Genomic DNA, 24,611 nt, shown 5'->3' on the forward strand with positions numbered 1-24,611 from the left:
GAAACGTCAGACTTCTCTCCGTTGATGTATGCAGGTATTCTCCAATCATTTAGTGTGGTTAAACCCCGCCCCTTCCAGCTTGCGTTCATCTGCATTCATTTTTTGAGTGCCACGCCCACATCTCAAAATCCAATCTACAGCTGATGCAAGAACAAAACATTTTCTTACGACCTCACATTAATTATTTTGACAACATACATCATGAAATATAATTGTGTCTGAGTAACAGGTGAATTATAGCTACAATTAGCATCAAGCTACACACGATAATTGATTAGATTAATACAAGGCCTTTACTCAAAACTCACTGTAAACCACCATTGAGTGTTTGTAATAACTTCCGACTGATATCTAATATGGATTTTGGTCATATGATGAGGCAGAAATGTGTTGTTCGTAGCATTTTGGAATAAGCTAATCTCTACAGAGGCTTAGCATTTCTCACGTAAACATACTTTAAATTATCCCAAATCACACAATTTTCTTTGTCGATCGTCTTTTAACTCTGATGTACGTCACAATATGGACGAAAATATTTGTCGTTACTTCAATTTCCTCGTAACTTTTAGCTCGCTCCAGGCACTTTGCTTTAAGTGTTTAATTCAGGATACTGCCACCCAATTGGACAAATAGTTTTTCGGAAAAGGGTTTTGGCACAGTTGTCTTGAGAATTAGTTTCTCTCTACTCTTTTCTGACTTGCAGAGCAGATTTTTATTTATTTATTTATTCATTTTTCTGGCAACTTCATTTTTACCTGGTCATCTCAGGGTTCACCCATGCCACTCACTGTAACACTGTCATTTTTCAGAGGCGGCTTGAATTATAGATGAGCAAATTTACTGACTGGTGATATTATGGCCGAGACAGAGAGAGGCAGACGGAGATTTGCTTATCCCTCAGGCTCAGGAATCGTGGAAGACGGGTCTCCGGAGCTCATGAACGAGAGAGGGGATATGTAGCCTTGAATTTTTCGGACAAACATCTGCAGCTCATTTGCAGCAAGTGACAGGAATGTTGATGCTTCTCACATGTGATCATTGTGTTGTCGTTTTGTCCCCTGACAAATTTATGCTGTGTCAATCTCCCCTTGCCGTCTGCTTACCTCTATTTGCAAGTACGATGCAAATATGATGTAACATGACTGCACATATGATGTAACATGACAATACCAAAATCTTATTTTCTTGTAAAAATTTGTACAATTGCACAACATACAATTATTTTGTTCGTTACGTTTCTAAATATGTTTAGCTTTTATTAAGTATGTTTATTCTTACTGAAAAAAATTACAAATGGTCTATTCATGGTTTAATCTATTACTTTATTCCAAAATATATTCTGTGGTGTAAATAATTTGAGTATATGTAATGTAGGCTACTTGCATATGTTTTTGGCTACTTTGCAGTTTTACTGAGTATCAGAGATACTGGATAATATTTAAATTGGTGACTTGTAACTTGCAGTGGGATCATTTTCGCTGTAAGGTATCTAACTCTACCCATAAGTTATCCTTAAAATCAGAGGGAAATGATATGTGAATAACACTGATGTAGAAGCACCTAACCCTGGTTGTAAGCCTGAACTTAAACTTGTCATAACATAAATGGTATTTGTCCGTCATATCTGATTGGTTGATTAGAATGTTGTTCCAGGATCAACAAAGGTGTTGATCTAGGAACATGTTGTACTGTTAAATGACAAAGCACTGATAACCATAAGGCAAAAAGTGTTTCCATACATACAGTAGCTTATATTTTCCTTACACTTTGAATACACATTAATCGTTATATATATATAATATATAGCATGTATGTATATATCATATAACCCTTTAGTAGTACAATTATTTGTATATATATATATATATATATAGGAAAAAATATTCTTGAAATGTTTTTCAAAAATCAACATGAAAAAGTGATTTTTTTTTCCCTTAAAAAATATTAAACTAGAACTAGATTTTTAGAAAGAAGTTTTTTCTTTGTATAACCCTAGTGGGGGAAAAAAACCATACCAAAATGTATTTAAAATAAATGTATTTCATAATAAGTATACTACAAATCCATTAACATATTTACTGATATATCGCTTGAGACTTACGCTTTAGAATATTGTAATTGCATTTTATTTGGAGTACTTCTTTATTGCACAATGCACATTTCTTAATATTAAGCCTAAAATGTGTTTTAATATCACTATTATTAAGGACAGTCTTTAAATGCAAGATACTTTAAAGTGTACCTAAAGTATACTTGCAATAGTTCCACGTCAGCACAATCAAATATACTTAAGCATTATCTTTAGTTGGACCTCAGCACTATTTCCGGATAACAAACATGTGTTGTTCTAATTCAGCAGACTTAACGTATACCAATTTAATATACTAAAATAACAATTTCAGGGTATTTAGATTACGTACACACATATGTAAATGTATTTGTAGTATACTTAGCATAAAATATATGTATTTCAAATATATATTTGAAATACATGTATTTTTATTTTTCACTATAGGGAAATAATGCAATAATCTTCTCCGTGTCTCTTCTCCAGAGCCGAGTTAACCCTGTCAATGTGACTCCTCCCATTCAAGCTGTGGATCAAGACAGAAACATCCAGCCTCCGTCAGAACGCCCGGGAATCCTGTACTCCATTCTCATCGGTAGGTCTCCGTCAGGCTCTCTGTACTCTATATCGAGTCGCTGCCGGCATATAAGGCGTCACCGTGGAGGAAACAGTGGTTTTCCAAGGAAAGGCAGAACAGAGTGGCAGGTCAGAAATTCAGCGGGAGTCAAATGCATTTATGCTGCAGGCAAGGTGCGCCCACCAACTGTGCTTTGAGATGAAACCTGGAAGCGGAGCAGCGGGCTCGGGAAACCACGCTGTTCGCGACCTGAGCCGAGGAACTAAAGTGCGCTGCCGGAGCGGTTAGACCTCCAGTCAGGGATATGTCAGAACATATTGTAGGCCACAGCTGTGCCGGCTCAATCCGACAGCAGCCTCATGCTTTTAACTATCAACAAAGCACTCACTATTGAGTGTGGCTATTTATAGAGGAAGTGCATTAATGATTTTATTCTGCCTTTCTGTATGAAGTATGGCTATGAAAATGAATACACTATGTTTCTAAATCATGGTGAGTTATTATGTTCAATGGCAAACACTTCAATACAAGTCGTTAATCTTATGCATCCCTCCATTTCACGCCCATTCTTCTGTTTTTGTAGGGAAACCGGTGCCATATGCAGAGTATTTCTCCTTGAATCAGACCACAGCTGAGCTCCAGCTCCTGAAACCCATCAAAAGGGAACAGTACCAGCATTTCGACTTGGTAATCAAGGTAATAATGACAACTTTGACAACAAAATGTTCACTAATGTTACAAGCAATTAAGTAAATAAGTAGTGAAGCAATCAAGTGAGTGAGTGAGTGAGTGAGTGAGTGAGTGAGTGAGTGAGTGAGTGAGTGAGTGAGTGAGTGAGTGCGTGAGAGTGAATCAGTGAGTCAGTGAGTCAGTGAGTCAGTCAGTGAGTGAGTGAGTGAGTGAGTCAGTCAGTCAGTCAGTCAGTCAGTCAGTGAGTGAGTGAGTGAGTGAGTGAGTGAGTGAGTGAGTGAGTGAGTGAGTGAGTGAGTGAGAGTGAATCAGTGAGTCAGTAAGTCAGTGAGTGAGTGAGTGAGTGAATCAGTGAGTGAGTGAGTCAGTCAGTCAGTGAGTCAGTGAGTCAGTGAGTGAGTGAATCAGTGAGTGAATCAGTGAGTGAATCAGTGAGTGAATCAGTGAGTGAATCAGTGAGTCAGTGAGTTTAACATGAAACATCAGGAAACAAACAATCAAGCAATCAATAGGCAAGCCTGAGAAATCAGTGTAAGTCATGGAAAAATTGTTTCAGTAGCTAAATATTGTGAATGGATATCTTTAAATCTATTAAAAATACATGTATTAATGTATTCACATATGCATGACTTGAAGATTGGTGGTGAATTTATTGTTCAAAAAAGTATAGGAATCCTGGACATGGCAAAAAAAAAGGCAACATCCGCTCAATTTTAATTGTGATATTTCAACAACCCCCCCCCCCCCCCCAGGCTCTAGGATGATAGTCTATGCAAGCATGATCTGTAAAGAATGCTGTGCATGCCACTGGCCTTTTCACAGTGGGAAGCATGGACTGGACATGGATTTGTGTTGATGAAACAAGACTGGGTGTTGAACATTGACTTTTCAGGATCAAAGAGCAAGAACAAGACTAGCTGCATACAGCAACACCGCTATGGTTCATGAGAGTGAATAGATTCAAGGCTAATTGACTACATTAATAATCCTGACAATATTTACTCACTCTCATGTCATGTCAAACCCATATGCTTTCTGCTGTGGAAAACAAAAGGAGCTCGAACCTCATGTGCCAAGATTTTTTCGATTTACAGTACCTATTGGTGTGTTCATCACATAGAGCTACTGTACAATTTCAGATGTCGTGGAATATACAGAAGTGCACTCGTCATATGAAGTATTTCCATGACTCTTGCATGTCTTTCTGGTCCTTGTATGTCCTTTTTGGAGCTTGACCTGGCCAACAAGGCATCTTTGGATTAGAGTCCGAAACAATAACTGCTGGTCTTGCTCCACTCCACAGATGATGAGTGGAAGGAGTATTCTATATTATAAGCTTTTTAATGTTCCCACAACCAAACTGAAATGTTAGCTGGGTTGGATATATTCATGAATGTACTGTTGTCATACTTCACAAAGTATCACAGACTGCCAGGTACAGTAGTTTTTTCCTCTGCGAATCAGTGTAAGATCAGCAAAAGAGTAACTCTTAGTTTTTCCTTAGGGAATTTAAGTTCTAGCACCACACAGATAAAATCAGTCCTATTGTGACAACAGCATGTCAACCTGCCAGTCAAGATCTCAGTTTCAAAGCGAAAGCAGCGAGGCTGAGCCCCCTCAAAATCCAATCACGTAGTCCGTACGCTACCAGATTCCCAGAATCCAACGGTTTACACATATCTGTCAGTTGGATTCTGTAATATATCAGATATACAGTGGCTCCCAAAAATATTCAAACTCTTATCCCAGACTTAAAAATGTATGAATGTTATTGCATTAGATCAAACTCTATGCTTCAGTAACATTTTTGTTCAGTGTGAATCAGAACGTCAGTCAACAGTCTGTGGGTGAACCATAAGCTTATTCACTGGAGTGAGACTAGCTTTATTGACGGAAATATAATCTCTTTCTGTTGCTTTAATTATCTTTTTAATAATGTCTTGCTGTAAGCCAGTATACATCACACCACCAAATCATTTCATTTCACATTTGCATGCATCCCAAACTAAAAATGCCTGCGAGGTTTCAATTTGAGCATGAGAGGTAATCTAGCTGATGCAATAAACTTCATATTCTGATGAGTTATGTGTTTATCACACTTGATGCTGTATTTTCATTCTTATTTGTAATTTTTATATTTTTATTATGTCTGTCCTCACTACCTTTATAAGCCACTCTGAACTTGCCCTTCAGCCTAAATTGTAGCTTTCTAGAAATAGGTGCTGCAACTCAGTAGGTTATTGCTCTATTTTAATGTGGGAGCCTAACCCTAACCCTAACCCTAACCCTAACCCACACATTACAACAGGACTGAGTTCATCTGTAGTTATGCTTAAATAAGGCAGTCTACACCTACAACTCAAATACTTTTCTATAATACTTTACTATTGATATATATATATATATATATATATATATATATATATATATATATATATATATATATATATATATATATATGTCCGTAAACTGGAACAGAACTGATGATGCGTAAGTTGTGCACACCATTATCTTATTTTTACCATGCCATTTTCACTTAAAGTTTGAGTTAGAATAGTTTGCAAGAGCACGATTATAAACATAATGAGGCTGTAAAAGCGGACTAGTGAGATGAGTTTTCCTATTCAGCGTGATGTTTATTGTCCCTAACAACTTTGTAGTCCCATTTAGCCACTTGTTAGCAACAGCCTTTGGCAAAAGTAAAAGCTAAAAAAAAAAAAAAAGATTCACAAGTGAGTTTTACCAACGCTATTTCACGACCTATTCATACGAATTCGTACAATTTGACTAAAACCCAGTGATGGGTAGGTTTAGGGGCGGGTCAGGGGTAGGTCATTCGAATGGATTCATACGAATTGAAAATTGAATTGTAAAATATGTATGATTTGGCAAAAACGTACAAATTCGTACGAGTGGTCGTATGAATTCGTACAAATTACCCACCTTGTAAAATACGTACGAATTGCCATGAGATCGGGTTGGTATTACTGATGTATTTTATGTTGTAGTATAAAAAGGGTTTTTATATACCGGTATTTCATATGTTCATGAACAGTATTTTTTTATGTTCTTTGAGGTCCACTTATAATGTTGGCAGGATTTTTACATTAAAGAAAACTGATATAGAAGTAATTAGGTTTTAGAAAGTAGTACCACATTCAAGAATTGGAAACACCCACTGCTATAAATATGGGTAACAGTTTTGCATATTAAAATGATTTTCAATGTCCCCTGCATTACACTTGTGGAATTGTTTTGAAAACTTCCAATGTAAAAAAAATGGCAACAGGTGAAACTCAGCCATACATGTTTAATCCAGAATCTAATCAAAAGACAATAAACCAACACCTCAAATACCAAGGATACTCAAGTATGAGACAGCGTGGTATGTTCAGGCACATTGTTGGTGCGTTACTATTTTGAGGCAACTGACTGCGTCATTGACCAACAAAAACCTGGTTAACAAAAGTCAATGGCGCAGTATTTTTTTATTTAAAGAGTGCTTTAATCTGCGCCTATAGGCGGGTCCACAACGCCCGTGTACTTTGACCCGTAGAAGCGTTCGGGTTGTCCGCTTGCAAATACTGCCATGGAAATAGGTAATACTCCACGGCGCAAGCATAACTGTCTTTTAAAGGGAAAGGGAGATGAGACTCGGATTGGTTTATTGCACGGTATGCCCAAAACACACCCTTTACTCATTAAGAGAATAGGGTCAATCCTTTTAGACCATGCACCCGGCACGCCGACCATTTTTCCCGTCATTAAACTAGCAAAAGTGGATTCGGACACGACCTAAGTGCACTTGCACCGTGTGCTTTAGATTGTTAAAAGTGTGTAATTTTAACAGTAAAAACATTTCTTTATATCTCCGTGGAGATGGTAAACCATGCATTTTTGAAACTTTTTTGAAAAAAATTGGACCTCTGTTCGGGATTTTCAGACATTAAAATTTGATGTTAGTTATACGTGCTGCTGGTGAGGTAGGAATTTGAGCAATAGTTACTACACTACATTTTCAGATGCCCAGAGCACTTGGGTGCATGCCAGGCTCAGAGAGAATTAAGTTTGAGAATGACCTGAATTAATCAGCCATGGTCTTTATTTAATTTAGCGGGGCAAGTCTGTAGATAGTGTTAAGCCCTCGTATGCCCTTAGAGGCTTATCACATTGCAATTCGTATATATGATGCATGCAGTAATCCAAAAAAGCAGTGGTTTTGCACCACAGTGTTCCATCTTAAGGTCAAGATCTCTCAACTCATGGCATTCTTTTTTCTAGGCGGAGCAGGATAATGGACACCCTCTCCCAGCGTTTGCCAATCTCCACATTGAGGTGCTTGATGAGAACAATCAGGCGCCGTACTTCCAGGTGGCCACTTATCATGGATTCATCTCGGAATCTGCTCCGCTGGGCACAACTATCTCGAGCAGTGCCAATCTCTCCACCCCCCTCGCCATTATCGCCCTGGATAACGACATCGAGGAGGTGAAGGCTCGCTCTTTTTCTGTGCTTGTGCTCAGACGGCAATCATTTTCACATGTCCTGAGGGATGTGTGTGTATAGAAATGTTCCTCTGATGTTAACCAAAGCTCCTGCTCTATAGAGCATTTAGAAAAGCAAATTAAAATTGAAAACAGCATCAGAGATGCGGTCTCGGAGGCTCGCATTTGAGAGTTATTGGGGTGGCGCTTAGTGCGCTAATGTTCTCTCTTTGCAATTATCTCCGCTTTATAGAAAGGCAAAGTATTTAGAACATAGTGAATTCTGACAAACATCTCACTTAAAGGGACAGTTCACACAACAATATAACAATAATTTACTCACTCTCATGTCATCATAAATCAGCTGAATGCAAAGGAAGATATTTTGAAGAATGTTCATGTTGCTCTTTTCCCGGCTTCTACTCTTATAAGTCAAGTCACCTTTATTTATATAGAAACTGGAGAAGATTTCCACTTCAAAGAAGGCGGAGCCTCAGAGGCACACCTACGTTTTACGTAATCACCATTGACCAATCATGTTTACTTTTCTGGAAAGTTTGCTTATAGCAGCAACTCCCGAAATGAACTTCATTTTGGCCTGATTTTGTTCGAAATATTGTCACTCCATCTCGTTCTTCGATTTCGCTTGCAGTACATCGTAATCTTTATGGTGTATGGAAAGTAGAAGTCTGGACATTTTGTAAAATATGTTCTTCTGTGTTTCATGGAAGAAATAAAGTTTTGGAACGACATGAGGGTGTATAAACAACGACAGAATTTTCATTTATAGGTGAACTATCTCTTTAATCACTTAAGTCTTTTAGATGGAAAACACTCTAATGTCAAGCATATGTTTTGTCTCCCATCTAAAGCTGAATCCCAGCGATGTGCCTGTAGGTATTAATGGAATTACTGTGAGAAGTGAAAAAGCCCTTGTTTGCTTTCTCTCTCTTTCTCATTTTTGCTGTGCTGTCTTATTCTTATGTATTATTCAATTTGCTTAATGCTCTGCATGATTACTGCCCTGCGTCTTGTTTATTGATTTTGATTTACATTTTTGGGCAGACTGGCAATCAATCTAATGTATCTCATTAATAATTTGGTAAACTGCATTCAGCTGAAAAATCTAGAGCATAATGAGAAATTGCAAACAACATCAGTGTTAAATTTGAAGTGTGTGATTTGTGTGCCACTAAATGTAAATGCGAAATTAATAATAATATTTTTACATTTAAATATATAATATTTCCCGAAAACTATTCCTATCTTGTATTGGTCAGATAGTCCTGCTCCAAACTTTTGCACAGTTAACTGGTCAGGATTCACAAGTTTAGCAATGTTTGAACGCAGAATTATGCTTTTCAGATGAATCGGCCTATTCATAATTTCTGCACATTCCGATGGGATAGGAGACAATATTTTAACATATTATTTTAATGAAATGTTTTGTTTTTCACAGTAAAAAAAAATATTCCTTTTGCAAAAAAAATGGCAGCTGTGGTTGCCATAAATTCACAGTTAAAAATACTTTGAAAATGTTTCCGGTATTATGGGATGGCAACTTCTAATCATATATTTCATTATATGATACGTTGTTCATTTACCAAAACCTGCTTTTTTTCTTTCTTTTTTTTTTAACAATGTTAAATATTTAATGCAATATGCAGTAAATCTCAATCTCAGTAAATATGGGACGACACAAAAACCAAACTTTGTACACAGTTTGAACCACGCATTCTAAAATTGACTAGATGCAAAATATTTGATGCAATAATAGATGCAAAATTTTTGATGCAATAATAGATGCAAAATATTTTCCTAATCCCTGATAATCTCACGTATCTATTTACAAATGTACATTTTGGTATTAAAAAGGTCAGAAATGTAATACTTGCTCACAGCTAAGTGATTGTCATGTACATAAACAGATACGAGGCTACACAGCCAATGTTCTAAGCCAGTTTAATTCTTTTGGCAAGACCACATGGGGTCTTTTTTGGTCTTCCAACACTACAAGTATTGGGTGAAGCAGGGGTCAGCACCTCTGCATGGACAACATTTTTATTTTCATCAGTTGTAACCTTGTTCTGCGTTGTTGGATTAGGCCATACAATATCTCTATATCTTTCTGGCACAAATTCCCAAATTTCATTGAAGAGGTAAATTGTCCTCTCATTTCTAAGTCCTTCTGGTACCAGAGTGGCAGGTTTCGCACCGTTTGACTGGCTCTGACTGTGTGGTTTGATTGATGGACGCTTTCTGAAAAACTGGTAGGAACCAGTAGGAATTCCAGCCATACATGGAGACAATTACAGCGCATCACTTGGAGAAGCCTTGCACACAACATTCTCAATATGAGCAAAGCATTCCACCGTTGAATTCCTGGACTTACGCTTTAACAGGCCAAACATAGAGTCAGGAGCTAACTTTGTGTGCCAGCTACCATGAATAAAAGAGTGATCCTCTCCTCTGATGCTTGACTGTTATAACCCGCCACAGAAGGTATTGAACTAGTGCATTGTTTTTATTCTGGCCTGAGCGATTGTCTGCATGTAAGTGCAAGCGGGTCTCCTTCACAGCATAGTTATCAAAAAAGTAGTCCAGGAGACTAATCACACAGTCGGTCTCTTTTGCCAGTGACGGGTTGTCTCATCTAGAAGAAAGATCACCATCTGTGGGAGCCCTTCGGTTTCAACGGCGAACACAGCACACTCGCTAGGCGTTGAAGAAGATTGGTCCTGGCTGCATGGGGTCATGGGGATAATGCAGCTGTTGAGCAAAGTCAAAGCTGGAATGGACCTGAAAAAGAATGTGAAAATGTTTACTCAATTTGTAAATGTTTCCTCTAAAAATTTAAATCCATTCAAAAACAGATAAATGCCTCAAGTGCTTAACTCTTTTCCTGCCAGTGTTTTTTTTTATTTGATTAAATAAGCTGCCAGCCACCGCCAGCATTTTTAATCATTTACACAAAATTTCCACGGCAACCAGAATATTTTGTTGTATATATATCTGACCATGCAATATATCAAAAGAAAGAACAGACCCTCTGCTTTAAAAAAAAACAAACAAAAACGATTTATTCTAGATTAATGCGTTTTTTTATTATTTATTTTTTTATCAAAACTTGAGTGTGGGTAAGTTTAATTAAAAAAACTAAACAATTTCAGCAAAAAGCTGATAAAAACACTTTTTTTTCAGAAGGATCAAAGATGTAGTAGATTAAGTCCATCAACACCCTCAAAGCTTCCCAGTACTGCAACTCATCGGTCGACATTTCATTCTGTAACATTACGCAGTTTTGATTTATATGTTGTTTAATATTAATGATCACGTTATTTTGCTCATGCACCTGCTTGCATATATGCTATCGCTTGTTTCTTGTTCACACGTCTTTTTATCAGGAGATTATCTACACTCATTTTTTGCGCAAAATAATAAAAGTAATGCCTAAAAAGATTATTATCAGCATTTATCATGTTATAAATTAAAATTTGAGTACTGTATCTCGAATCCCTTGGTGCAATCCACCATTTACAGCAATAAACACACATTACCTATGTTCATCGTTGTGACTAATTTGATGGTCTTCGTCTCATGATTAGATTCTGCGACTTTTTAGCCGGGTTTTCACAGACGGGGGTCACATATATTTGCACTATGTTTTTCAATTAAACCTCACACGCAAATATGTGTGTCATGCACTTTTTAAGAGGTCCGCAACAGTATCTGCACTCAGATCACATAATGCACAGTGTGCCATGAAAAATGTATGCACTGCAAGGGCATAATGGCTGATTTAATAGTCTACATAGATTGTAGTACTGCAGGCATTCCAGGGTCCGGCAGGAATTTGAGCAGGTATAAACCGCAATCTGCTCTTTTAGATAATGGTTGGGTGGGAGTGAGAGCACCATGTGAAATATCAGCATTCATACAGATGGAAAATTATTAATGTGATTTCAGTAACTCTACACTAAATTTACTCTAAGTATCTTTGTTAAAGCAAATAATTCAATAAAACATAGTAGCAAAATAATGCTAGATCATACATGATATTATGTTTTTCCTCAGTGCGAAAATGCAACACTATTTTAACCAATTTTGATGGCATGAAAGTGCTTTTTCAGCTGCTCGCTGAGTGTTGAAATTCTGTTGCTCTTGTATAAACTCTTTAGATATTTATATGTTCCTTAATTTACTTTGATATAGCAGAGATCAGTGCCTTTAACTTCACAAGTCAGTGCTTCTGGCTCTTGCACTTTCTTTCAGAAGGTTTTGAGTTGTTTATCTTTCTTATGACTTGTTTTCTTGAGTTCTCCTTACAGTGTGTTTCTCTAATGCACTAGGTCTATGAGTGTTTTTTCCCATTCATAGCAATTTGTGTAGCCATATTCCCAGCATGCTCTATCTTCTGATGTCTCTGCCTTCTGACACGGGTGTTTACGGTGATTTATTTCCACTGCAGACGAAAGATCCTATGGTGCGCATCTCTCTGGACAACTACAACAGCATCTTCGCAGTGACGGCCAGTGGGATGGCACGCTACCTGACACTACTGAGGCCCGTGGACCATGAAGAACAGCAGAGTTATGCCTTCACGGTAAGGGCTCCGTGCCACCTTTCCTTGACAAGCCTGCTTAGCTCAGTCTCTGTCACTGGGGCTTGCAGCTTTCATGTCAAGGACTTTGTCTAAACTCGCTTCTCCACACACTACTCGATTTCTCTCTCTGGGGTTATTTTTAAAACTGCATACTGCACTAAAGGAATTCTGATCGACTGCAATCCGTGTCGTTGTATAGATTCTCAATGCAAGTGGAAATTATTCGGTACGTGATGTGGGGCAATGAAAAAACAGTCTCCGAGACATAAAACAAAAATGCTGCTTAAAACACGTGTCAAGTTCTTCGAAATGTAGTCTTTGTGTTCATGTTGTTTTCAGAAGGCTTATTTATAATCAACAAAAGTCTGAATTTGAAGAGGACCTATTATGCCGTTTTACAAAGTCTTGATTTTGTTTTTGGGGTCTACTAGAATAGATTTTTATGCTTGAATGTTCACATATTTGACATTGTCGCAGCACCTCTATTCACAGTATGTCAGTAACTCTCTGTTTAGTTCTGGTGTCTATGAAGCCTTTCTGTCCGAAAAGCTCAATGTGCTCTGATTGGTCGGCTGGACCAGTGTGTTGTAATTGGTCAACTGCTTGGTCAGATGTCATGCCGCTTAGCATAACTGCGAGTTTCATCACACTACTAATGCAACTCAACCAGGGATCGCTACAAGACTACAATTGAGCCGTTTGTGAGAGTTCAGAAACAGTGTGAGAGAATAACTGATATAGAGAATAACTTTCTTTGGAGTAATTTTGTGCTTTTTCATTTTCAGAACTTTTTCATGCTCAAGCAGCAACATTACACACCAAAAAATAAAAATAAAATGTAATGAAAATAATAAAATGAAATTTATGTGTGAAAACATAATGAAACCCATAAATGAAAAAGCATTGAATCACACATTAAATACATGTGAGTGTACACACCCTAATCATCATTTCCAAAAAATGCTTTAAATATATATTTTGAAGTTTATTGACCTCGACACAGTCATGATAAACTGTTTTGTTACTTTGTACCTGGACATCTTAATCACACTATATGGTTTTATTTTATTTTTATTCCTCAAATATTTATAATATTTTAACAAAAAAGGCTGTACTTTTTTCTAAGAGATCATTATAAAATATTATGCCAAACTACTTGATTTTATTCATCTTTTTTTTTAACCATTTAATGAAAATCTAATATGTATTTTTGAATTTTAACTTTACTTTTTGAACATTTAAATATAATAATGTATTTGAAAATATAAACTTTAGAGTTAAAGATGCAGTGCAGAAGATTTGGCCCAGACGTAAAATTGCAAGTTACTCACTCACTGAGGAACATTGTTTTTGTAATTACATGAGATGTGCTTCGGCTCAGCACTTGTGCGCAGATGAATATGATGATTAGAGGCATACTGGTATACCTGTGAATAAAGTCAATCATTTTATCAGAGCAATTTTCATTAACAATGGCAAAATTCACACCCTCCAAAAAGAAAGGACATAACTTAAAAAAGACGATTATCCATACATTTTCTTTTGAGATAACTATCTTCTACTGATGTTTTTATTCAATGACAAAGTCTCCAATTCTAAATCATTATTATAGTGAATCGGGACAAGGAAACAGTTTTAAAATCTGATATTTGATATACTTGCACAATAATTGATTCAAAAAAATCTTCTGTAATGCAATTTTTAATAGTGTCGCTTATCTTAATAAGTTACTCTCCAGCAATACTGAATATCACAACACTGCATCAGGTCACATGGACAATGCAGGCCACTGTTGTGCCATCAGCTAATTCTCTCTGGGTCCTGCTATTCAATTTATAACAGCACCATATTTCACTGTCTTTCAAACTGTATTATGAAAATATGCAAATCTCAGTTTGCTAACATGGAGGTTGCTGTTTTCTTATACATTTTTTTCTTGGTGGTGAATGGTTTTGTATTAACGCTGCTAAGCACGTCCATGGTTATTTTAGTCTCTGACATATATTACAATGACACAGTGGAGTGGAGTGTATTATAGCCTTGCTGGCTTGTTAATGAGAGAGAACAATGGTATGTTTAGAACCAGGGAAATTATGGCAGTATGGGTCATACTATTATGACCTACACAAAGGATACACAACTGCTTCTCCGTGGTTAATGGAAACACATTTTCTGCGATTGCGCATGTTGGCACACTTCAATACTCAGTTAACATTTTTAGAAGCATGTTCTAGGAAGCCAGAATAAATAATGTGTTTTTATTATGTACTTTTCGTTATAAATGTGGTATAGGGGGCTCTGGATTGAGATGGCACCTTTGTTGTCAGGCATCTGCATTCTATGTGATGTATGCAATTAAAAAAATAGCAAGTAGTTTGGTGGAGTTTAGTGAAGTAGCTAAAATCATTTTGTTCTAAGTTAACAATGAGATAAGCAGTGAAGCACTAAACACCACTCCATACAAAAATATTAACAATCCTAACCAGATGCAATAAAAGAAGAAGAAGAAGGAGAAGAAGAAAAAAAAGAATAGACCTGCATTTATTTAAATGTCAGGACATTACCGTAATGGAGGGATTACCGAAATGTCCTGGAAATGTAAATGAATGCAGGTGTATTCTTGGAATTGTATGGCACTGACTGAACCTGAAAAAAAGCTGAATTTTTAGCAGCCATTACTCCAGTCTTCAGTGTCACGTGGTCCTGATTTAGCTGTTTACCTCTTCTCATGACAGTAGTAGTTGCTATCCTTACTTCTCAGTCACATATAAAGATGGAATTTCAACTTTAGTAATGGTGCCTTTCAATAACGAAGCTAGCGTACACTCACTGGGGATACAAGTCCTTGAATTTGTTTTTGAGCAGAGGGGGCCGACATAAAGGACTCCACCGAAGTGGCACCCTGGAGATAACTGAGATGTCTGAGCTCTCCAGTTTGACATGCCAAACTTTGCAAATGTGATAAGCACTGCTCTTGAAGCACCACGCTGAGATGATGTCATGTATGATTGATTCCACTTTCACTGTCTTGTTGGCAACAGCAAATTCACTTGCATTATTTTGGTACAGTGCACTCTTACAGTAACTAGGGATGTGCACCACACCTAATTTCATTAATGTTTAAATGGGCATTTTGTAACTGACTCAACCAGTCAAAAAAAAAAAAAAAAAAGGATGTGAATATACTGTACGTATGAATCAAACAGTCTAATCCCATATTGAATACTGCTGAAAAAAGATTATAAATATGCAATGTAATTGCCTTGCATTATTATCTTTGTACACTAAACATAAGCATTAACTTAAATGGATATTAGCCAATAGTGACACATTTGTTCAAATCAACTGAATCAACAGGCAGTGCAGAACCTTTTAACATACAATGTGATCATGGTTTGAAATTAACTTTTTCACTCACCGGCCAATTTGGCTACTGGATTCTCAAGTTACTGGCCATTCAGAACTTCTACTAGCCAAAATAAATAAACCAGATTAACTATCACAGCTAATATATATATATTTCAAACAAAATCCTCTCATCCAGCCTCCCTCATCTCCTCCCTCTTTCATCCTCATCCTTTTCACCAAAAATGTATTTTAGGTGGACAGATCAATACAGTACAAAGAATATAAAAAAATGTAGGATGTTGGAAAATAACAATGTCTTTTATTTTAACCAAATGCTTTTTAATCTTCTCTATTGCTTCAATGAAAATAAACAAGTGTGCCGTTATTTGTTGTGTAGTGACGTTAATGTTCAAGTAAGCCAGATATATGCAGATTCTTTGCAATACGCTATATTTAATACATCACGATGACTCACGAGTTGAGTATTTGCGCTAAATCTGCGCAGATTTGGCTTACACAAACTGCAGCAAAGTGAGTAATAAGTACGTAATAAGTAACCCGCCAAATTGGCTAGAGATTTGACAGTTGATTTTTTACCTGCATTTAGCAGGTTGGTGGGGGTTCATTTCAAACCCTGAATGTGATGCATGTGACACACCTGGACACATCGTCAAGTGATGTTTCCTGGGGTCATCAGGTGATTTGGCCTTGCCTAGGCGATCCAGCCAGTGTTGATCAAGCCCCGACTTGTGTCCAGGGAGCACTACCCCACCCACGACTCTCTCTTCTCATCCACAGCCAAAGCAACCGAAGCAACTTTCACTGCCTTTGTGGCCGACTCAATGCCCCTTTGTCTGCTGGCCCCTTTGATGCCCAGCATGTTATAGGCCCTGCAGAGAGACTGAGCTGCGAACCCTCTGCAACCCACCTCAATGGGCTCGCACCTTGCATTCTCGTCGTTAAATCGTCTCTCTTGTACCAGCTCAATGTACTTGGCTCAGTGTACTCTTCCTCTCATTGGCCTCCTCGAGACAGTCCTCCCAGGGGACTGTAAGTTCTAAGAGGATAATCTGCTAGGAAGCTTCTGAGATCAGCACCATATCTGGCCTCAGCGATGTAATGGCAACGGATTCTGGAAACTTCAGTTCCTCAATTTGACTTTCAGCTCACAGGCCTGTGCTTCTGTTAGCGGGCCACAAGAGGTGATTCTGGCAGCTGGTGTTACCTTTCTGACAAAAAGGAAAAGTACAATAAGTACAAACTTAATAGCCCATTATTAACAGAACACGCTTCAATGTACAACCCACAGACCATTGGCTAAACATCTGATGCATAAGGCACACTAAATAGGAGATACTTTTCAAAGTCATCATTAGTTGAATTCTACAGAAGTTATGGGATATGAGATATGTCACGTTCTTTAATGGTCTGCCTGGAAACAAAGCCGCTGTGACACCAAATCCCATCATGGAAGAGGAAAGCTATCGTGTTTACAACTATAACAAAAGAGTGCTTATCGCGATCAATTGAAAGCTGGATTTTCAAAAGTATGTGAAGTATGGTAAGCTCACAGCATAGACATTCAATAATTTTACTCACCTGTCTGTTATTGTAGGGACATCGATTTCAGAGTTTCACGTCCCTAAACGTGACTCTGAACAAAACTATCTGTGATTGCTTGCTTTACATGTCAGTCAGACGGCCTATTGAGGTGGTTTTTGGCCAATGAAAGCTGCTATAGGGTCCAGACCTTCTGCCATTAGTCTGAAGGTCAGGCTACGCAAGAGTAGGACATACCTACACTTAACGCTTCATACTTTGCACTTTGTTAATGTCACAACTCCAAAATGAACTAGTTTAAGCCTAAAGGTTGAGTCGCACTTTGCAAAATGATGCTTTTATGTTATTTCCCCCCTGTTTTCTTTTTAAGTTTTACAGGAGATTCATCTTCTTTCTGAGATTGATGCAGTGAAGAGGAGGCAGGAAATTGTGAGGGAGAGAGGAGTGGGTTTAGATAATTGCATTCCCCATGCCAGATGCAAACTTGCATCTAGCACAAGAGTGCCACAACTCTGACATGTCAAGTGCACAGGCACTACCTGACAGATATCACTGAAATATGTGTCCTGTGCAATCACGTCTGTCTGACTGACAGACTCACAGCAAACAACATTGAGGGGAGCGGCTTATGCTCCTTTTTAGCCAAACCCTGATGGCCAGGGGCCTGTTGCACCAGCTGTCGATACAACTTAGCCTATTTGCGAAGTAAGTTTAAACTTTCGCACTACTAAAGATTTGTGTTGCACCATTAAACTTAAACTTAATTTTGCATATAAACAAAATATTTACGGAATCCTCCAATCAGGAGTAACGGTTGGACTAAAACAGTAGATTGATCAAATTGCATCAATAAGCTCATGTTTTCCTTAGGTTTGCACAGTCGAGCACATAGCCTGTAAAGTGTACTCCACTTGATACCGTGCGTGAACACAGTCGGTCAACACATGCATGCAAGAAAGATTCATCCTTGTCCAGTGTCTGTATGTATATATGATAATACAGTTTACATTTGCAATGGTATTTTCAGCCGAGATTCGCTATACAGTATGTATTGCTTTACATAAGTATACTGAATGTATGCAGGTAAAGTAGTATGTACTATATATCCAACTTTTAATATATTTCTGGGTGGTAATGTAGTTTTTGACAATATAATAATCGAGAAGTTGAGATTTGAGATGTGTACAGTGTGTAAAAAGCAATGTATCCGGTGGGTTTTTCACTAGGCATTTCTCAACATGTTTTCACTGTTGAAAAGACCTTCGTGCCTGATTCTATAGGAGTGTATAATTACGGTATGAGAAGACACAATTGTGGAGAGGTCACCGACTGAATGCTGATTCTCAGTCAGACGTGCATTAAGGTTGCTGTTGGGAATTGTGCTGCGGGACTTAACATTCACCGCACTCCACCTCACTCCCGCCGAATTCATTCAGAAATTGAAACCAGCTGGTCTCGTCTAAGGGAACAGAAGAGTCCGGGTCCCGCTGGTGATGTTACTGTGCCGCGTTAGGCTTGCGTGTCACATACAAATGGCTGCTTAGAGATGCCATTATCTGTTTTGCGACAAGATGAACTTTGTTTGCCGAAGCTGTGGAATATCAAGTATCTTATTTGTCCTGTCTTTGAAGCATTGTTTTCACTCATTTAAATGAGTCTGTATAGGGCCATGTTGATCTATCCATGATGCGGTAAATTTGGAGGAAAGTGTTCCCTGAAATAACACAAAGTATTGCAGTTGCAGCTTTTTTTTTTTTTTTAGGTCCTTCATCAATGAATCATCGTGTTTCAAAGTGAACCCTTAATAAAATTCACTGTGGTGGCAATAGTTTCTGCCAAAAAAACATTGTCAATACACTATCAGTAAGTACTGTCATACTGTCAATTTGTGAAAAAACTATGCAAAATTAGCTGCCAAAAATGCAAAGTTGTTAGCATGCTGTGATGGAAGTTCTTAGTGGCTTGTGACATTGAGGTTGCTGGAGTGTTGTTAGTTGGTTAATAGGGTGTAATGGTGGCTGCTTCAGCCCAAATTATACTTTGTTTTGTTGAACGCACAGCCATTTGAATGTCTACTCTATTTAATATCATGCACAAACATGTGTGGTGAGAAAAATCCGGAGACCTACACAATACAAAATACAAAACTAGATACTTTGAACACCCGGTAAAAAAAAATATACATTAATAATTAATCATACTTACAGGTTGTGATTCTGATGAGCAAGCTGGTCCAAATAAACTGGGTTCTAACTCTTTTAAGAGCAAGCATTTTGTGAATCCCGCGTTTTACTGAAGCAGTCGTCAGTAAAATAATGTGTTTGAAGGCGGGTCAAGTTGTTGGGGGGCGTAAAACGTACAACACACTGTAGGGGGGGAATTACAGTAGGGGCGATTGTCTTTTTTAGTGACATAGATTCCTCACGCATGTATGATTCAATACACAAACGACTCGTATTGGCGAGTCTATTTCTTCTTTTGGGAGACAATAGCTTTATTTATCATGCATTTTCGACTTTACAACTTTGCAGAACGTTTACAATCACAAACCGCTATATTACACACCTTATGAAAGGGAATATTTGAAAAACCTTTAATCAATATTACTTTATACTTGGTCTTAACATCTAATGCCTTGAAACAAACGGTGCAGCTGGAGTTCACCGTTCCCTGGAAAGAGCGGATAGAGGAGGCCCGCGAGCGGAAGAGGGCTTAGTACCTCGAGCTGGTGGAGGCTTGCACAGGAAACGGGTGGAGGGGCCGCTGTGAACCTATTGAGGTGGGATGCAGGGGATTTCCAGGGCACCGGGCACTCGGGCTCCTTGGTATTAGAGGTTTCCAACTGAGAAAAGCCACCAGAAAAGGCGCTCATGGGTGTCTGTGGATCAAAAGCGGAGACCCATGGTGTAGCATGCTGCTTGGAAACAAACCAGAGACTGATCACCCCTGGTTGAGTCACCCCCACCTGGGTTCATCACTGTGTATGTGTCTAAGCCGCGTCTACATCTAGATGGTGTTTCTTCATACTTCTAACTGATTGGTAGTATATAGGCCTGGAAGAGTTTGGTTTGTGTTGTAAGCATGTCGAAAATACGCTGTTTTCTGCACTGCAAAAGCCATCCACTTCGCATGCTCTTCCAAAAGAAGGGGATGAGAGCTCAAGCTCGAATTCATACGGTAAAAACGCCAATGTTACTGTTGTAAGCAGTAGACCTATCACAACAGACTAGGCCATCTGACCAATCAGAGCAGAGTAGGCTCTCGGAAAGGAGAGGTTTAGAAAGAGGTTTTAGAAAAGAGGTTCCGAATCCTTTATCGAACTGTTTCAAACACTGTGAGAAAAGAAGTGATGTTGCAATGTATATTATGAGTAAAAAAACATTTTCACTTTGCATGCATGTAAACCTATTGTAGGAGACCTTCAAAACAAAGTTAGGAACCTATCACAACAGACTGGGCTATCTGACCAATCAGAGCAGAGTAGTCTCTCAGAAAGGAGAGGTTTAGAAAGGCCGAATCCTTTATCTAACCGTTTCAGACACTGTGAGAAAAGAAGTGATGTTGCAATGCAAACATCACCGACTACCAATCATCAACATGTTTTTATTTATTTGTGTTGTCTTTTAGTCATAATATTTGACTTGACTGCATCCTTTTGTGCTCGAGCTTCAGCTTTTGTATTCCATGTGGAGGTTGACAAAAACACTTCAGCCTTCTCACAGCACAGTCTACAACCTCTCTGTGATATCCCATTAGTCTAGTTGACAGCTAGTGAGGCAGTTGGGAGTACCGCCAATGGACTGTTCTCTCCACGCAAGAGCATTCATTTGAAAAATTTGGCTAGGCCTATGCGATCACAATAAGCAAGGGGAAATTTAATTTGGACATTTAATGTGAAAATGTTATGTCACAGTATATGTTTGCTGATGTGTAATTAGCAGCAATTTTAACATTTTGCTTTAAGCCTTTCCTTTCTAAAATGGCTGATTTTCAGTGATTCATCTGTGCACAATGTGCAATTATGAAATTAAGAAGCAAATGTGGTTCTTATCAATGCCTTTCTCTGCCTCACGGGTTTATTACTTGCATGTGTCTGTAGATGATTGCCTCAGATGGAGTTCAGGAGAGCTCTCCAGTCACTGTTAATATCACCGTGATTGATGCCAATGACAACACACCCACCTTCCCCAACGTCTCCTACAGTGTGAATGTTTACACAGACATGCAGCCTGGGGACACAGTCTTACAGGTAATCAATAAGTTATGCTTTTACTGCATTAAAATCAGTTTCTTTATTAGTATTTCATCTTGTTTTCCAAGGAAGACACCTAAGTATCCTCTAGTTTAGCTCCAACCCTGATAAAACCTGCCTGTAGCTTTCTTGTAATCCTGAAGACATTGTTCTGGTGTGTTTGATTAGGTAGACAATGGCCCTCCAGGACCGAAGATGCCCAACCCTGATCTAAAAAGAATGTACATTTAGCCTCATTTTAAGAAAATATATATATACAGCCAGAAAAATTAACCATGGATATATTCTCTGAAAATATCCATAATCTTAATATTTTTACAACATCCACATTGATCTTGTATTAGTGATGTTTAGATGTTTCCTGGAAAACAAGCCAAAATGCTTTTTTTTTTTTTGCTGGGCTTTTCAACCTTAATCCACTCATTTTAATTAATAGCTGTAGTTCCCACATTTATTAGGGGCTTTTTGCTAGAATAATTGCTCAGATCTCGTTTTAATCTTTGTCTTAACCATCATTTTCTTTTGAAATGTGTGTATAACTGATCTCTTTGGACTTGAGCAAAGCGCAGATTTAATCTGACATGCTGAAAGATTAACCCCTGAAGTCAAAATTAAAAAGTGCAAGTTATGTCATCCAAAAGGTTAACTGCTCCAGTGTATGTTTGTAGTTGTCACTTTATAAAGGTTCTGAAATAAATCCTTATCTCTCTGTCTGACGAATCAGTGAGTCGAAAACATCAATGCTACATGGTCTTACAGAGCATGTCTGGGTCACATTTCATAAAAAAAATAGAAAAAAAAATAGAAGTAATATATATTTTATTTTTTATTATCATTATTGTATTACAGTAAGTACAGTAATTTACTATTATTATTATTATTATTAAAGTGCCATCTATATAAGTATTAACATTTTAATAATTTATTACTGTATAAATTAAAGACCCTGAGGTATAAATATTAAATACATACTTAAATTTCATAAAATATTAGTTGTTGCATCGCACCTTGCATTGTCATTGCACCTATTTGATTTTATGATTTTTTTCTTTATCTACAATCTTATTTAAAAAAGAAAAAGTTTAATTGCTTATAATCTGCATTAATCAGATGTGTGAAAAAATATATATTCAGTTAAATATTATTAACATGGTTAAAATATGGCTTGCTGTTAAGCAATCAATATTCAATATACATACTGTACCCATATGTATAAATAATAAATACTTAAATACAAGTTGTATTATTCTATATATTTGTTTGGCGTTATGCAATTAGAAATGTGTATGTATTTATGAATGAATGAATGAACGAATGAATGAATGAATGAATTAATGAATGAATGAATGAATGAATGAATGAACGAATGAACGAATGAACGAATGAACGAATGAACGAATGAATGAATGAACGAATGAATGAATGAATGAATGAACGAATGAATGAACGAACAAATCACTAAGTAGTGAACTTCAGCACAAACAAACAACAACAACTGTGCCATTATTCACAAACCCCCAACAATCCAGTGTTGCCAAGTGCTGAATGTGCTGAAATATTAAATCTGAATATTTTAGTGAATCTGGCAAACATGACCCAGTTCTGGACATGTACTTGACAGGTTTCATGATTCAAAAGCTTGGACAGCGATGAACGTGAATAAGCACATTTGCAGGTCCTTTCTGAAGTAACGGCACCAATTTTTTTTTAGCTGACAGCAGTGGATGCTGATGAGGGTCCCAACGGGTTGGTGAGCTTCAAAATCTTGGCGGGGGATCAGGGACACTTCACCATCAATGACTGTACAGGAGTGATCACCGTGCCGCCCAGTGTCAACCTGACCGTGGGCCGCTCCTACGCCCTCACCGTTAGGGCCTCCGACAACGGCCCTGTGTCCCAGAGAAGGTAAATCAACTGAAAACCCAATGAGGGTTGAAAAAGAGTGTCCCTCACTCTCTAACAGAAGACTCAACCTCACATGCCCAGTTTTAGATTAATACAATGCCACATGGTGACAAATTTTGCTTCGGAAATATCTCTGAGAACACTCTGCCGATATAGGCCCGTGCTCTTGTCCATCTGACACTTGGAAGAGCGGAAATTAAGGGCTTTTCACTCTAATTGCCGCTACCTCCCCTCTTGTCCAATTCATACCAGCCGCTGACCTCTGTAATTCTCGCTGACCGCTGGATCAATACAGCGGAATGAAGCAGAAATAGAACGAGTGCAAGCGAAGTTCAGGAAATGCATTGTTTCGCTTTGCTGTTCGGGAACTAGTTTAAGAGCCTTTTAATATACACAACAAATCAACAGATCCTAGACTTGAAGTTCTTCTCCACAGAGTTATACTTAGTTAGAACTACGTTCCTACTTAACAAGGTACAATTTATCAAGGCCTAAAATTAAGATTTATGTATTTGAATTGACAACACTTTATTTTGATGGTGCCTTTTTGAACATTCTGTTGACTATAAGTAGCTTTGCAACTATATGTCAACTAACTCCCATTAGAGTATTAGTAGACTCTCTGCTTCATATCTGCTAACACTTTATTTTGATGGTCCTCCAACCGACATTCTACCGACTATAAGTAACTTTGCAACTTCATGTCAACTTATTCTATCAGTCCGCTAAAACTCTACTAACACTTCAATGAGAGCTAGTAGACATGTAGGTGCAACGTTACATATAGTATAACTTATCAAACTATAATAATCTAACTTAATGTTAATTTTAACACTTTCTAATATATTATTACAATTTAAAAGTTGTATCTGTTAATATTATTGAGGTATCAGGAACTAACAATGAACAGTTGTTAACAAATAACAATTTATGACAAATGTACTTTTACATACTTTTTTATGTAAAAACGTATGTAAAAACTGTGTAATCCTAACAGATGGACAAGTCAAAAATATGAAACTTAAATTTAGACTATATCTAAAATTTATATTATATATATATATAATTTTTTTATAGTGTAGAGAGGTGTATGGTTAAAGGCAGCAGGTGTGCTATTATATGTG

General features: G+C 37.6%; 1 protein-coding gene across 7 annotated transcripts in view; it reads left to right on the plus strand.

Annotated features, from left to right (window-relative positions):
• The window catches only part of pcdh15b (protocadherin-related 15b), a 191,608-nt gene that overhangs the window by 70,070 nt on the left and 96,927 nt on the right, over nucleotides 1-24,611 (plus strand). For all 7 annotated transcript variants that reach the window (XM_079596487.1, XM_079596484.1, XM_079596488.1 and 4 more), the window contains 6 exons: nucleotides 2,555-2,663; nucleotides 3,229-3,341; nucleotides 7,617-7,823; nucleotides 12,288-12,422; nucleotides 21,430-21,579; nucleotides 23,294-23,487. In XM_079596487.1, coding sequence (XP_079452613.1) covers nucleotides 2,555-2,663; nucleotides 3,229-3,341; nucleotides 7,617-7,823; nucleotides 12,288-12,422; nucleotides 21,430-21,579; nucleotides 23,294-23,487 — 908 coding nt within the window. The remainder of the gene's footprint in view (nucleotides 1-2,554; nucleotides 2,664-3,228; nucleotides 3,342-7,616; nucleotides 7,824-12,287; nucleotides 12,423-21,429; nucleotides 21,580-23,293; nucleotides 23,488-24,611) is intronic.

Source organism: Phoxinus phoxinus, assembly GCF_949152265.1.
Source record: "Phoxinus phoxinus genome assembly, chromosome: 21".
In the NCBI taxonomy this organism is placed as follows: Eukaryota; Metazoa; Chordata; class Actinopteri; order Cypriniformes; family Leuciscidae; genus Phoxinus; species Phoxinus phoxinus.